Source organism: Anabrus simplex, chromosome 2 (assembly GCF_040414725.1).
Source record: "Anabrus simplex isolate iqAnaSimp1 chromosome 2, ASM4041472v1, whole genome shotgun sequence".
Taxonomy (NCBI): domain Eukaryota; kingdom Metazoa; phylum Arthropoda; class Insecta; order Orthoptera; family Tettigoniidae; genus Anabrus; species Anabrus simplex.
In genome coordinates, this window is record NC_090266.1 from 854,032,151 (window position 1) to 854,048,777 (window position 16,627).

General features: G+C 39.7%; 1 protein-coding gene across 1 annotated transcript in view; it reads right to left on the reverse strand.

The window, feature by feature from the left end:
* Positions 1-9,532: 9,532 nt before the first annotated feature.
* LOC137498491 (uncharacterized) overlaps positions 9,533-16,627 on the reverse strand; it is a 45,685-nt gene continuing 38,590 nt past the window's right edge. The window contains exons 5-8 of the mRNA XM_068226055.1: positions 12,986-13,058; positions 11,870-11,980; positions 9,930-9,977; positions 9,533-9,852 (exon numbers count right to left, since the gene is read on the reverse strand). Of these exons, the coding sequence (XP_068082156.1) occupies positions 9,554-9,852; positions 9,930-9,977; positions 11,870-11,980; positions 12,986-13,058 (531 nt within the window). The 3' untranslated portion in view covers positions 9,533-9,553. The remainder of the gene's footprint in view (positions 9,853-9,929; positions 9,978-11,869; positions 11,981-12,985; positions 13,059-16,627) is intronic.

Consider the following 16,627-nt stretch of genomic DNA (forward strand, 5'->3'; position numbering starts at 1 on the left):
TTGCGCCTTGTAATACGTACCCATGACCCATGTTCGGTCTTTCAGTGTTAAAAGCTTAGCGTAAAATCGTGAAAAATCGCATATTCACACCTTAATGGCAATCCACATCACATACGAGTGTTAAGCTATTAGCCCCAGTTAAGAATTGCAGGTAGATCTAAAACACTGAACGTAAGTTGAGCCTTAAAGTTTGAAATTTTCTTTACCAAACGAAAACGAAAAATAATTCATGCAGTAAAGGGTTAAGCGACTGCAGCTATCGAGCTCGGTATATTGCATCTGAAGAATTTACTGCGAAGTATCAGCACTAAGCGCAATGTCACTTGAACCATCCAACAATCAGCTACTGCCCCTAATTAACGTAACACTCCTGGGGGAAGCTGGTAGGTTTTACAACACGAAATATGGTGATGAGTTTATGGCCATATATGGAGCTACATTTCCATATCTGGGAGAAGGTACCAAACAGATTATCTTAGTGCGTTACGGCACTACCTGTTAGGGCTACTTCGGGGGACGACTGAGTTCAAATCTCCCATCGGCAGTCCTCAAAAATGGTTCTTCGTGGTTTCTCATTTTCATCTCCAGCCAAATGAAAGGATGGTACCTTTCTCATGGCCATGACTGCTTCCTTCCCATTCCTAGACTGTACAAATAAACCTACACCCTCAGACAACACCCTCACACATTAGTACATATAGCTTACTCACATGGGGTATACCGTGGAAAGCAGCTACAGATCTGGCGAACAGAAGATGTTCTCACCGGGCGAGTTGGCCGTGCGCGTAGAGGCGCGCGACTGTGAGCTTGCATCCGGGAGATAGTAGGTTCGAATCACACTATCGGCAGCCCTGAAAATGGTTTTCCGTGGTTTCCCATTTTCACACCAGGCAAACGCTGGGGTTGTACCTTAATTAAGGCCACGGCCGCTTCCTTCCAACTCCTAGGCCTTTCCTATCCCACCGTCGCCATAAGACCTATCTGTGTCGGTGCGACGTAAAGCCCCTAGGAAAAAAAAGATGTTCTCGGACACTCCCGGCACCTCAGCTTCTCCGAAAACCGTAAAAAATTAGTTAATGGAACGTTAAAACCAATAACATTATTATTAGATCTCGAAAGCCTGTTTTTGTGCGAATTGTATTGACCACGAAGAATGGACTTAACAAGAGGGAAGGAGTGTCAAGATAAAGTTCTGTGTTCCGAAAAGGTGGGGAGGGTGTCTACCACTTCGAAAGCCATCGAACCACTGACCTAGAAAACAGAACGGAACACGCCCGATGCCATAAAATACAAACTACGTAATGACTGTCACTTTGCGGTTGGACGCCCCTGTTTTAGTTATCAATACTTCATTTGGGCGTATATTTCCTCTCGCTCCGTGAAATTATTACTGAAGGTCAATTTTACGCTTGCTACCTTCTTGACTCTTGCTGTCTGAATGTTCTCAAATGTCAGCCTGTCAGTTTGGCCTCATTAATGTTTGAAGTCAGCACGCTCAGCGATCGATTCCCGCCCCTAATGGTAAGGTAAAGACATTACATTAGTTGAATACCCTAGTAATGTGTAGGCAACAGACACGCCCACTAATTAGGCTCCTTTTAACATAAGAAAATACATGAAGAAAAAATCAGTCACTGAAACTACAGCGTAACTCTGCAACTAACACCATTAGCAGGTAAGAGATGACGGTCAGATTAATGTTCACATTCGAACCGCTCCTTTCTCTTACGGCTTGTGGCGGTGTTAGATAACTTTGGCGCTAACTCGTCATTATAGCGTCTATGGTTGGAATTTCGATCAACGAAAGTAGAATTTTCGAAATAGAAAGTAAAAAGCGCGTAAAACTTCGAGCTTCTTGTTTGTACACGCAGAGGTATTTTTTAATAAGCAAGGCAACACTTCGCCAATTGTCTTCAGTGCAAAGTCTATTTGGTCTGATTCCAGTATTCTTTCTTGGAAAAGCGAGCTCGATAGCTGCAGTCGCTTAAGTGCGGCCAGTATCCAGTATTCTGGAGATAGTAGGTTCGAACCCCACTGTCGGCAGCCCTGAAGATGGTTTTCCGTGGTTTTCCATTTTCACACCAGGCAAACCTTAATTAAGGCCAAGGCCTCTTCCTTCCCACTCCTAGCTCTTCCCTGTCCCATCGTCACCATAAGACCTATCTGTGTCGGTGCGACGTAAAGCAAATAGAAAAAAAATAGCTTTCTCGGAAAGTTGGTAGTTTATTCAAAACGAGAGGACAACAATAAAAAACAGAAAATCTTTCAGGAAGTACCCATTTATTTATTTATTTATTTATTTATTTATTTATTTATTTATTTATTTATTTATTTATTTATTTGGTTTCCACGTACAATTAAAGGACCCGTGGCAGAGATCATGATGTCAACAGTACCGTGAAACTACAATTTTGCATTCTGGGGTCTTACAATAGGCCTATATTAGTTCATTGTGGGCAAGATTAAATGAATTTCCTTCTCACCTACACATACTATACAGCCGAGCACACTAAGGCACACTGCATGGCAGAACTAGGAAGCCGATCTTAAATGCCGACTGGGAAGAACAATTCGTTTCACTCTCGGTTCTGTTCTACTCGAATTCGAAGATCGAATTACAGTTTAGCCAATTGGCGTATGTACTCAGATAAGTGAGACCCCAATAAAATAGATTTATTAAGACGGGAAAGAACTTCATTTGATGGCAAAACTCCGGCACTTTGATGTCGCTTAACACCAAGAGTAGGTGAAGAGACCTTCCTTCCTTTCCTTACTTCCACCTTCCCCGTGTCTTAAAAACCGGAGTATTTCTTACCACTACGTGCTAAATGTATTGGAAGGTTGACGGAAATCTTCTCCTTATTTTTTTCTTCTTCTATCGCTTTTCCCACATATGTGGGCTCGCGGGTGCGAGCTGCGTCACACATGTGGATTTTGCCCTATCTTAGGGGCCGGATGCCCTTCCTGACATCAGCCTTATGTGGAGGGATGTAATCACTATTGCGTGTTTCTATGGTGGATGATAGTGTCGTGCGTTGTGTGAATATAAAGAGGAAAGTATTGGGACAAACACAAACACCCAGTCTCCGAGCCAGATGAATTAATCAAATCCCCGACCCAGACGGGAATCGAATCTGGGACCCTCTGAACGGAAGCCCTAAACGCTGATCATTCACCCACTGAGTCGGACGGAAGGTTGTAGAATTCAATGCCAAGGAACTCTGATTGGGAACCAACTGGGTAAATAACAGTACCAGCGTACCAAGTAGTTAAAGGGACGGTAAACTTATTATTTATCCAAACAATCATCACTGATTTGTATTTAGTGCTCTCGCCCAGGTGGCAGATTTCCTGTCGATTGTTTAAATACACTTTTCTTAAATTATTTCATAAACTTGGGAATTTATCGAACATTTTCCTCGGTAAATTATTCCAATCCCTGATTTCTCTTCCTTAAGCGTATATTTGCCCTAATTTGACCTCTTGAATTCCAACTTTATCTTCATATTATGATCTCTCCTACTTTTAAAGAAATCCATTCAAGTTTATTCGTCTATTAATGTCATTCTACGCAATCTCTCCGCTGACAGTTAGGAACATACCATTTAGTCGATCAGCTCGTCTCCTTACTCCGAAGTTTTCCCACTCCAAAGTTTGTAAAATTTAATGTTAAATACTGTTGCTACCGAGAGAAGTGACTACGTTTCAGCCTACGGGTCGTGTAGATTTGAGCTTTCCTCTAATTATAGACCATCGGCAGTCCTGTGGTTCCTCATTTTCAGACCAGGCAAGTACCACGGCTGTGCCTCAATTAAGGTGACGACTGCCACCTTCCTATTCCTGCTTCTTTCCACTTAGCGTCTCCAATGACGTATACAGTATGCGTTAGTGCGACGTTAAAATATTAGAAATAAGTAAACAATATCTAACCCAAGAACGAAGAAACAAAAAGAGTAATAGAAAAATATCAAGGCATTTAAGGAAGAGGAAACTAAATATTTAGCTCTCAACGCCACATTGTACTTGATATAGACTTTCAGCTTGTTAGGTCGTGTAGAGTACATATAGCTAGAGCCCTGCGCGGATATACAAAATAATATCCGCATCCGCACCCGCACCCTCGAATGGTTATCCGCATCCGTAAAATGGTTATCCGCCGATATTTTAAATATTTAACTACCGTATATTACACTCAAGGTATTGAAACGGATAGATGTGTTAAAATAATACTGTACCGTACCCAGGGGTAACAACCCTCTAGGACTAAGCCTCCATTCCTGATTAAACATCCGACTAACTCACGTTTGCGCAGAGAAGTGGGTTGGTTGTCGAAGGGCAAGTCTAAATGTCGAAGATTATCACTTAACTATAAGTATATAACAGGAATAATGGAGGTTTAACTCGAATGAGAGTCAATAATATGGGGTAAGGTAAGGGTTATTCTGCCCGAAGGCAGGTCCGAATCTCCGCAGAGGTGTGCCTGAGGCGGAGTTTACGTACGGTAGGGTGGCCAGTTCCTTTCCGCTCCTCCATTCCCTTAACCCCCACCAACAGCGCGTGGCAACCCATCCAAATCTTGACCACGCCCAATGTTGCTTAACTTCGCAGATCTCACGGGATCCGGTGTTTCAACACGGCTACGGCCGTTGGCAATAATATGGGGTAGGATTAGTTTATTCAAGAAAATAAACACCGAATCATACTATCACAAATGAAATTCAAGTACGGTAATAAAATGAGTATAAAATTATCAAAGAAATAAATGGAAAAGAAAATGGACAACAAAACGTTAAATACGCAATCAATTAACTGCAAAATGAAAGTTCAAACACAACATTAAATACTTGTGAACTTCAAAATGTATTTCACATTATTGTCCAATGTTCATGTTCATATTTGTATTCGTATGCGTATACGTATTTGATTCGTATGGAGTAACACGATTTTAATCATCACCACAATACGGATTGAAATTCAGGAGAGTTCACGCAAAAATTAACATAAAACGAAAATTAAGACGCAATGGGACATGATATGAACTATGAAAAATACTAGTGGCATTCACCTTCGCCATATTCACAATGATCACAATATAATTAATGTATCTCAAATATTTACATCGGATTAGGAAAGGGAAACATTTATACTACACTGACTCGACGTGAAACGCGGTTCACCAAAAGAATCTGGTAAGAACTAGATTGACCACAAACATTGACTCAGCACTCGGGCTGTTCCCCATTAAACAACAAGACAACATATCAAAACAGCGTGCAATTGCACAAAACATCATCCTGTAAGAGAAAACTAATAATATACTTTAATAAACACGTGGAAAGCAATGGGCAACATTTCGCTCCTCTGCTGCATTTGCGCACTGGAAAGTGCGTTCATCTGTCACATATTTCCTGCTGTGCTGTGGGCTGAAAAAATGTTAAAACTCAATACTGAATAAGGGTTTGGTCACTATTCGAGAAGATTGTATTACGGAAACGACATCTCATTTCACACTGTCTATGTAAACACGGCTGATAAGTAAACCTGTAAGGCGAGCTTGTATTTCCTCAACTGCTCGGAATTCGCATACAATCGTACTACTTGCTAGCATGCTATTATAATTCAACACACACATCAGATTCACTGGCCGGATATTAATTTCCTGTCAATTCTGATTCTCAATAATCTCTCAGAATACAATTGCAGGACTATTCTCACTGCACACAATTCTTATCACATCATCAGGCATGCAATCGGCCTGCACAATCAACTTCATAAATAAGCATGCATTAAATTCTCTTGAATTTCGTACAATCTCATCAGCCTTTCTCATAATAACTCCAGGTTCGATTCCCACTCAAATCATTGTACGAAACAGTTTCCAACCCACATTGGAAGAATCCTTTTCAAGTCAACGTTGCAATGCAACTCTACACGTGTCATAGCTCCTGAAATAACATGCGTCATGCAACCTATCTGTTACTGACCTATCTAAATGGAAAAATTGAATTTACTCTCAACGCAGCAAGTGTTTAACTCCGAAAGTGGATGATCTTGTCAATCTAATCCTCCTATCACTAACATGCAAGAATATCGGACTAATCCTAAGCTAATTAACATGCATAATGACACAAAAACAAGTAAATCCTAACATCTCCCTCAATATCCCATCTAACTAATCGTAAAGTAAAAGAAAAGTAGAGAAATCTTGCATTCCCCACCTATTCGTATTTACAGCATCACAAATGTAAAATAAACACATGACCGTCCGGCTAAAATTACATTAAAGGAAATCCCTACACTAATCTTCACTAATATGATTCATAATTCACATAACATGCCATTTAATTTAAAAAACGTGCGTCTTATCTTTGACAACTCCCTGGATAACGGCAGCGGCTCACATCCCCGCACCGGTATTATTCTACTCCATTTTCAGCACAGATTTAACACATGGAAACAATCTTCTCTCTTCTATGGGCGGTGCAATCTTCTTGATGAAAGTTCCTGTACACTGCAACACAGATACTTCAGGTAAATACCTCTTCACCGCTCGATGTGCACGTTCCAAATAAACCCTTATCAGCTATGAATTAGCCAACATAAATCTGACAGAACGAACACACGTAAAAATTCAGAATATAAATGTTTAGGGTTTAACACAGTTGGTAAGAGCGGCTCGCGGTTTGGTACGAAAGTCCTTCGCGATACGCGAACGACCCGAGAATACAATGCAGCTGAGCGTCTCTTCTTCACTCACCAGTCTTCGGCCGATATTACCGTCATTACTGTAGAGTAAAACTTTTCGACATAGTGCAATTGGCAATTTATCACTGCACCAGTTAATTTAGCAAACTTCACAACTAAATGCACTGTTTTTCAGTCGAAAAGACCATACACTGTTATATGTCTACCCACGTGGCAACATTCGCGCACTATAAGAGCAGTCTAGAACAACGTTCACTCCACGACGGCTCACTCAGGGCCAGTTGTACGAACAAGGAATAAAGCTGGGATAACTCTTATTCCGGCGTTAGCGCCAGAAACCAGTTGTACGACGACTGGATAAGTTGTATTCCGAGTATAACCTCGGAATACGTTATACGGGCGTGAGACGGAGGGATAGTGTGTTATTCCGAGAATAAACATGGCGGATATGGTAATAGAGTCTGATAGTGAAGATGAAATCCTTCGTGATTTATTTTTAAGAACAAGAAAGAAGCGGGATGTGAGACCTCGTCCAGATTTATTTAATAAATTTGACGATAATGAGTTTTTCATCAGATTTCGCTTGACGAAAGAGACTGTTTTGCGTCTTCTTGATATGATCAACGATCGCTTGGAGCATATGACTGACAGGTAGGTTAGCCTAATATTATTTTTAATTGATTTAAATTAATCTGCTGTGTCTAAATTGTAGTGTAGCAACGCTTATCATCAAATATAGAACTAGGTTTATTACCGTTGTTGGAAGTAGGCCTATTTTAAGTTTAATAAGTTACTTTGTGGAATTGTATGTCACTAGGAATTTGTTACACATGTGCACATATAGAAAACTAGTAGTGCTTCCCTACAGTAGTTCCACATGATTTCTTGATTTGTGAGCCTGTAATTGTTCTATAGTTTTTAATGTTGTATGGAACAGGAAAACATTTGTGAGGATTTAAGAGGTTTTCGTAATGTTTAGTAAACTGTTAAAATTCGCACCGTGTATTTGTGTGTTCTGCTATGTTTGAGTTTACTTATAGTTTTCCTATATTTTTATTACCGCATTTTGGAATGTACGGTAAAGCCTTAAATTCTACAGAAGTTTAACAAAAGCGGGGTTAAAATAGAATGCGGTTAGACCAGTTCTACGAAAATTTATGAACATTACAGAGTATAAAAAGTTGTTTCTAATTAATGTTCCAGAGTAGGCCTATCGCATTAGCATCTCTTGAAGAAAAACAAAATAACTGTAGCCTATATGAAATTGCTGGGATTTGAAAAATCAATTCTTAATATCACAGTACAAACAATGTAATACCGTACAATTACCCGTATATTGTTTAAAAAGGAATTTGCTTCCACATGATTACTTCATTCGAAAAATGTAATTATTAATCACTATAGGCCTATATGAAAGAAAGAGCACTGCAGATAGAAGGCATCAGACTATAGTTATTTCATTGTTCTACTATTGAAAATATTTCGAAAAAATGTCATGTCTATATGTTAGTACCTACTGTACATAATGGAACATCTAAATATTCTTCGTAACTCAGCTTAGAAAAGTGATCATTATGCTGGCGTGACCTAATGTTTAGTGTGAAGTATATCTGTGGGTATGGGCTAGATCAAATTTGTTACTATTATTGGCCTGCCTCGTCCTTAGATTTGACCATATTAAAGTGGCTGAGATATGAGCGATGCTAGTAATGCCATTCCTTGTGCAGCCAGTCCCTGTTATGAATGGTGGGAAAATGTCTCTCATAGGGTCGGTTGGTGCATGCATTTCAGTGGACTTGGCTATAACTGGTATGTAATATCAACTTCTGGCTCAGTTAGGTTAGAACAACAGTTGAATAGCTACACTAATAATGGACAAAGTGTCATAGTTTTAAAAGTAAAAAAAGAAGAATAAAGGAATAATAATAGCTTCTCCTTTTCAGGAATCATTCCATCTCCCCGATGAACCAGCTGCTGCTAACACTGAGATATTTTGCTTGCGGAGATTTTGTTATATGTGCAGCAGACTTCTGCAGCATTGACAAAGGAACTGCAAGCAGAATCATCCACAAAGTTGCAGAGTCAATTGCTCGTCAAGCTCAAAGATTCATCAAATTTCCAGACACACGGATGGAAATTGCTTGCGTACAACAGGACTTTTTTTAAATAGCTGCTTTTCCTCGAGTGACAGGAGCAATAGATTGCACACACATAAAAATCAGATCTCCAGGAGGAGAGAATGCAGAGGAATATAGGGGAAGGAAAGGTTTCTTTTCCTATAATGTGCAGACTGTGAGCAGTGCAGACTTAAAAATTATTGACATAGTTGTAAGGTGGCCAGGTGCTGTGCATGATCAAACAATTTTTAATAATTCTGCACTCAGAGCTCGATTTGAACGTGGTCTAATGGGGAATCGTGTCCTTCTAGGTGATTCAGGGTATGCCCCAACACCCTACCTTTTAACTCCCATTACTCATCCAAGGACACCTGCAGAAAATCTGTACAATGAGTCACAGATAAGAACAAGGAATGTAGTTGAGAGGACATATGGGGTGTGGAAGAGGCGTTTTCCAGTACTGGTAAATGGAATTAGATTGAAGACTGAAAGGGTGGAAGCAGTAATTGTGGCAAGTGCTGTGCTTCACAATTTAGCAGTCGAAATGAACGAGGACTTACCTGAAATTGACCCCCAGCTTCAGGAAGCTATCAATGCTGCAATTGAAGATGAGAGAGGAGCAGTGGCAAATGAGGATGTGGGATATGGTGCTGTTAGGGATAACTTTGGATCTAGGCTTTAGGTTTTCAATCAGAACTGTATGAAACAACTTTTCTTCATATTTAAATCTTTTATTTTGTCAGATTTTTAAGGGTCTCCTCCTTAATTTTTACATCTAGTTCTAAGCTCCTTTTCTTTATAAGAAAGAGAGCTGCTTCTCTTTCATCTCTTTTCTGCACTTCTCGCAATTGTTCCTCCAGCAGCCTCTTCTGCAGCTGAGCTACTTCAGTCCTCGCTGTGACCCATGGTTCAATTTTCTTCCCCGTTGCAGACAGTGGTAAGCTCTCCTTTCTAAATATTGGCTTACGCCGACTAAGTAGAGGACGTTCCACCTCCGCCTCTCTTGTGTTGGTACCCGAAGTACCTGCAACTATAAAAGCAATCTTATATTTTCATACTAATTGTTAGTATGGAAAAGGAATTTTTTTTGTTATAATAGGTACATACCATCATGATTTTCCATCTGCAACGGCAGAGTAGGACTACTTGATTGGTCTGTTGAATAAGAGAAATGAAGCCTATTATAATATTGTATCACTTCTTATTTTCACTTACATGCCAGCATAATGTAATCGCAGTGGGACACAAATTGACAAGATTATCTACACTTAATGATTTAATTTAATTAATATTTGTAGCTGGGCTGTTTGCATAATCTATCACTAAAAAAAGTATTTTTTTAAATGTAAGGTATAGTTTGTTTAGTGTGAGACAGTTCACTGAATGCACACCCGCTCAAAACATGAACAAGTGCGCGGTATTGAGCCTTGTGGTGATTTCTCTACCTGGCACAATAGCAAAGTCAACAGTAACGTAGAAGACAAAATACTGTGTAGTCGACATACTTTATCCTTGTGGCAGCCTCCGCATGGGGAAGTTGTAATAATAATAATAATAATAATAATAATAATAATAATAATAATAATAATAATAATAATAATAATAATAATAATAATAATAATAATAATAATAATAATAATAATAATAATGTTTGTTGTGGGTACTCACAAAGTTTGTACTTAAAGGGGAGAGAAATTTAATTTTGATCATAATTAAATTAAGAGTCCGCCTCTGTGGTGTAGTGGTTAGTGTGATTAGCTGCCATCTCCGGAAGCCCGGGTTCGATTCCTGGCTTTGCCATTATATTTGAAAACTGGTATGAGGATTCAGCCCCTGGAAGTCACCTAAGTAGAAGGTGGTTCGATTGCCTCCTCAGTCAACATCGAAGTGGTCTTCCGTGGTCTCCCCGCTTCTCTTTCAGGCTATTGCCGGGATGGTACCTAACTTACGGCCACTTCCTTTCCTCTTCCTTCCTTGTCTACCCCTTCCAATCTTTCCATTCTCCCACAAGGCCCCTGTTCAGCATCACGGGTTAGGTACAGGACCTCATCCTCAGTTGTAACCTCAACACAAAATCTCACGCTCCAGGACAGTGCCGCAGAGGTGGCATCCCTCACTGAGAGTCCGAGGGGGGAACCAACCCTGGAAGTTAAACGGATAATGATGAAATAATTAAATTAAAGCCCACTTTCATGAACAGTTGCCAAAAGAAGGCTAACTACCATGAGTTGTTTAACACAGTGTTAAGATTCTTGCGTTTCCTCAATCTTTCCCCGGAAAATGTCAGCTAGCATGATGTTAACTTTCGCGAGAGTTACAAACAATGCAAATCTTTAATACAGCTGTAGAACATGGTGCATGAAGTCAACATAAAGACGTTGACCAACGTTTGATTCACAGTCCCAAGCTAAGAACGAGAAATTGCCTCTTCCAGACCTTTATAATCCTCCTCACAGAGTTCTGTGTGTGTGTGTTATGTTGTTATTTATAAAGGTTTTGAGGTCTCATTTTAGGATGTAAGTAGCACAGAGTTAAACAATTTTTATTAAAGGGCATCCATGATCTCGTAACAAGACCACTTCATTAATTGTCCCCACTTCAAACCGTGCTCCGACATGGGAGTTAAATATTGTACGATCATGTTCAGAACCTGGCCATCTAGCAAATACATCCCTGATTTGAAGGTTAGGATCACTAATCACTTGAACATTAATAAAAAAGTATCCCTTCTGAATGCAGTATATTGCAGCTGTATTGTCTCCAAATGATTGGATTCTGATGTTTGTATGGTCTATTTTGAGTATGTCACAGTTTGTCTGTTAGTAGAATTTTTTGATTAATAGTTAAATGTCTGTATTGTTGGTAGTTTGAGAGAGAGAGAGAGAGAGAGAGAGAGTGTGTGTGTGTGTGTGTGTGTGTGTGTGTGTGTGTGTGTGTGTGTGTGTGTGTGTGTGTGTGTGTGTGTGTGTGTGTGTGTGTGTGTGTGTGTGTGTGTGTGTGTGTGTGTGTGTGTGTGTGTGTGTGTGTGTGTTAGTCACAATTTTCACCTTTGAGAACATCAGGGATTGGTACCGAGTCGATCGAGTAGCTGCCAGCATTTAAAGCAGGATGCTTTGGAGTCCTCAGCATTCCTGGTGAATATTTGTTCCAAGTGATTTCTGAAAATAAAAAATGTGTAAAAATGTGTAAGTTACTAAAATATTAATTATATACAATGTGATAATACATATTACACCCCTGCATTACATTTATTATTAGTATTATTACTATTATTATTATTATTATTAGATTTATTCAAAAAATAAATTATTCACATACGAAAGCTGGAAGGTCTCCATATCAGATGCTGTTTGCTAATATTGTATAGTCTAGAGTACTTTAGAAAATTAGAGCTTTTAACAGAAGGCAGAAAATCACGTGAAATTTGGTTGATACAATTCTTAAGATGACTCATTTGTAAGTGGAGGAGATCTGCCTCTCCAGACTGACAATACTCCCTCATACTATGTATGTCATGACAATTTGGAAAGAAAAGTTGGATGCCCATATAGGGGTGTGTTATACATAGTCTTTTCAATGTACAGCTTCATTTCTGAGACAATATGTGTTACACTTAGAAGTTTTTACAGCGTTCTTACATGGGTAGACAATGCGTTGCCTATGGACAGCATGTACTACTTTTTCAATGGAATGTGTGTTTGAAAATATAGGGCCTGCTGTATTTCTCAAGTACTCCTATTACAGATCCAGTTTTTGTTGTACTGTATATGTATATGGAAAATCCAATCTTTTGTCAGTATCATTTGTTACATGTGTCGATGAAATGTTCCTCCTCATATTATGTATATGTCAGAATATAGAAAATTTATTTTAAATTAACATGGAGAAGTTATTGCACAACCTAGATGCAGCTCCCACCCGTTTACTTGTTTTCAGAGGGTTAGGTAAGGCCTATAACAGATGTACCAGTACATAGAAGAAATTTACCATGCTCTATCTAAATTCGAGGTATCTATTTCGGTGAACTCTAGCACCCACATTACAGACATTACAAATTACCTAGCATTCTTTCTAAACAAATTTAATTCATTGTTAAATTCATATCTACGAGACTCCCTGCATTAACATTATTGCATCTTCTGCAAAGAGTGCATAATACATACCAGTACTACTACTTGGGAGGTCATCAAACGGCAGGGAGACACTACCATCTTCCTCAATTTGAATGTCTGTATCCTAAACATAAAAGAAAATGCTCATAATATCATATATGGAAACTGCAAAAGCCATTAAAAATAAAGGGTTAACCATAACAAACAGAAGAGAAAGTGTGATTACTTAGCTCTGTATGCTTGTATTAACAGTACAGTAATGATTGCTTCTCAATTCACTTTTATCTATGTTTATGATTCAACAGGTAATGCAATATTATGTTTTTCCACCACAATGGTGTTTATTATGGCAGTTCTCTGATAAATATTAATGTTCTTGGCAAGATATGTTGTCTAATTAAATGATTACCTAGAACAGATCATAAAATAAAAGTTCAACCTTCAAGTCAAGTGATGACACTTTCTTTCTCTTTGGTATGGTTCAACTGTAAACAGTATTGGCAAGAGTAACATAAATGGGTCAACACTTGACGTAATGCGTAACCTAATCCTAGCATTGTCTACAGAGGGATGTCTGTACCATTTCATGAGACCCATGTTAGGAATTACATTCATTTTTATATCTTGAACTGTGTAACTTTATTGGGTGTGAGGGTCCATAATACCAGTTGAGGTTAAGTCAGGGTGTGACTTTCATAAATAGGAAAAGTCCTCTCAGTTTTAATTACTGCGTTGATGGGGTGAAGGTTCCTTATGGGAATCATTGTATGTATAAGGAAAGATCTTCATTGGGGTAATCATATAAATGGGATTGTAAATAAAGGGTACAGATCTCTGAACATGGTTACGAGGGTATTTTGGGGTTGTAGTAAGGATGTAAAGGAGAGGGCATATGTCTCTGGTAAGACCCCAAGTAGAGTATGGTTTCTGTGTGTTACCGAGTTTTTGTGGTAGTTAAGCATGAAAGAAGGTGCTGGGTGGTGAATAGGTCTCAAGCTACTAAAGAGAAATTAAATTTTAAAATTTAACAAGGTTATATTTTCTTTTCAAAATTAGGTAACAACAAATAGAACAGGTACTTAGTAGCCGAAATACAACTTGAAATGTACAATTACAGGGATTAAAGAATTTGGGCTTCGAGCCCTGAAAACACAATTCTTGAGCAACTAGCTCAACTTTACGATATACCAATTTCAACAAAAGGGGCAGAAGACCCCACTCAAACCCTGGAGCCCTTGCTCCAAATTACACAGCAAAGCCTCCTCGAGGCATACAACTCTCAGTTTTAGAAAAGAGCCACTCGCTCTTAAAGTTAAGCCTCTCCCAGGCCACACCAAACTCAACTTTCAAGTTGTCCTCAAAGGACATATACACAGGGGTAAAATACCCAACCTACTGAGGTCTATTAGGTGAGAAACGATTAATACATGACCTCTAAAATACAACTTGAGAGGAGGCGAACTTGCACTCCTAATACACTTTGCATTTAAAACCTAATCTGGCTCTGGGCCACTAACGCAAGGGCTAATCCCATACTACAGAGGTGACTTAGAGAAGAACACTTTACATTACATAAACGAAGAAAAGTTTGAGAAAATAAGTTCACCTCAAAACAAATGTGAGTGGGAGCTCGAGAGGGTTAGCACTCTCTATCCCAATATGTAACTTTACAAGAAAAAGACGAAAAGAGTAATTACATTTTAGGAAAAGGTTACATGATGGAAATGCTTCGAACCCGCCGCGAGTGTTAAACTGCCGACCTAGCAAGAAAAGAAGTTATTAAAAGGCCATTACCTGGTGTTGAACGGCTGAAGAAGAAAGAGGCGCTTCCCGCCTCCTGCTATGTACTTAATACACTGAAAGATGGAACAGAAGTGGCCCGGAGACCCCAAAATCAGCAGTTTATATCCTCTCGCGGAAGATTCTAGGCGTTAGGGGAAATAAAACACCCTCCCTCAAAGTTTTTATTGGTTCGGGAAAAGAAACCCCTACATAGAGGAAGAAGAAACACATTATTGGTGGAAAATTAATTAAAGAAATTCGGGATTGGCTAGATCCAAAATAAGGGGAAAAAGAGGGGTATACAGCCAACTTAAACCATGACAGAAAGAAATTTAACAAAGAACAAACTCTTGAAATAAAAATTTCTCCAACAAAATAGTTCTTTAACTCCGCACTAGGTCGCACTATTGTTGATCTTCAGTAGTGTCCTCTAGAAGAGAAAGTTCACACTTCTTACTTCAAGCGAAACAAAAAACACATCAAAAGTGACACAGTTCAAAAACTCAAAATTTTCCACGTGGTGACATCTTCTGAGAAAGTAGAGAATTAATAGAATAGATAAAGTTCAACCTTCCTCCAGGAGAGGAGTTTCAACTGGCGCAACTTTTAAATAAACAGAGTAGAGGTGTACCGCCCGGTACAGACCTCCCCCCCCAAAAGTTCCTCCAAGGGGTAACACAGAAGAACATAAGCTTTGTTTCCAAAATAAGGTCCAAGTTTTGATGTTGATATTAAGATTAATTGCGGAAGCATTTATAAGATTTTAGTAATTTGGTTGGTTGCAATTTCAAAATTTTGTTGTTGCAGGTGCAGTAAAGTTTTTCTGTTGTAGTAGTTGAATTTCTGAAGATAAACCTTTAATGCTTAAAAGTGAAGAAAAGTTTTGCAATGTCCACCAAATATTGTTGTTAAATTCCCAAATGTAATTATTGCTTATGGTGACTGTCCATGTAGTTGATGTAGATTGAGTCGGATGGCCAGACCGGCCGTTGCAGCTTGCGTCCAACGGAGGCCGCTCGGACCCCTCAAGTACCCTGAGATACCGCTCGCCCGCACTATGAGGGGAGCAGAGGTGTTGAAGTACGCCGCGCCCGCGGTGAACAGATACAGGCTGCGGGCATGTAGCAGGTCGTGCGCCGCACATCAGCCTTGGCCGGGAGGAGAGTTCCGGCTCGCCGTGCACATGTCGTCCTCGCTGGAGAGGAGGGGGCCCATCCCCCTCCCCAGTCGCTGCACGGCGCTGCGCGGCTGCGGGGGCGCTGAAACATTAAAGCTAGGCGGCAGAATTGTGTTGGACAATCATTTCCTTTGAGGGTACAGGCTTGTGGAGAGGTTGAGGGGCCAGCGGCGTGTAGATATCCATGGCATTTACTATTATGAAGCCACAGTGTAAGGTGGAGCAGGAGACGGGAGCGTGGTAATGGCCGTGGCAAAGACAGGATGGCAGTTTAAGGGGTCGGGGCAGGTTTCACAAACATGCTTACATCTAAAACCAAAATGTTACAGAAGGGGCAGAATGCCTTAAAAGTGAAACTCAAAAAAAAGAAAAAATATAACCTTCATATCCTTTCAAAATAATATGAAGCAAGTTAACACAGAAATTACACCGGTTTCACCTGGGACAGGTGAACTCTAAATATCCTCTCGGTGGCTGGATTACTTAGCAATAAGGTAACCGGCGTAAGAAAATCGAGAATGATACAAGGCCCATGAAATCTGGGGGCAAGCTTGCCCGCGGGAACAAAATTTTTGACCATAACCTGGTCGCCTACCTTCAAAGGGGTGGGTCTCCGTCCACGATCATACCTTTCCCTAACCTTTTCATGAGACACTTTAAGATTGGCTTTAGCCTTCTTCCAAAGATCTTTAATGTTGTCCGGATCTATTGTCTCGGGCAGAATGTCATTCAGA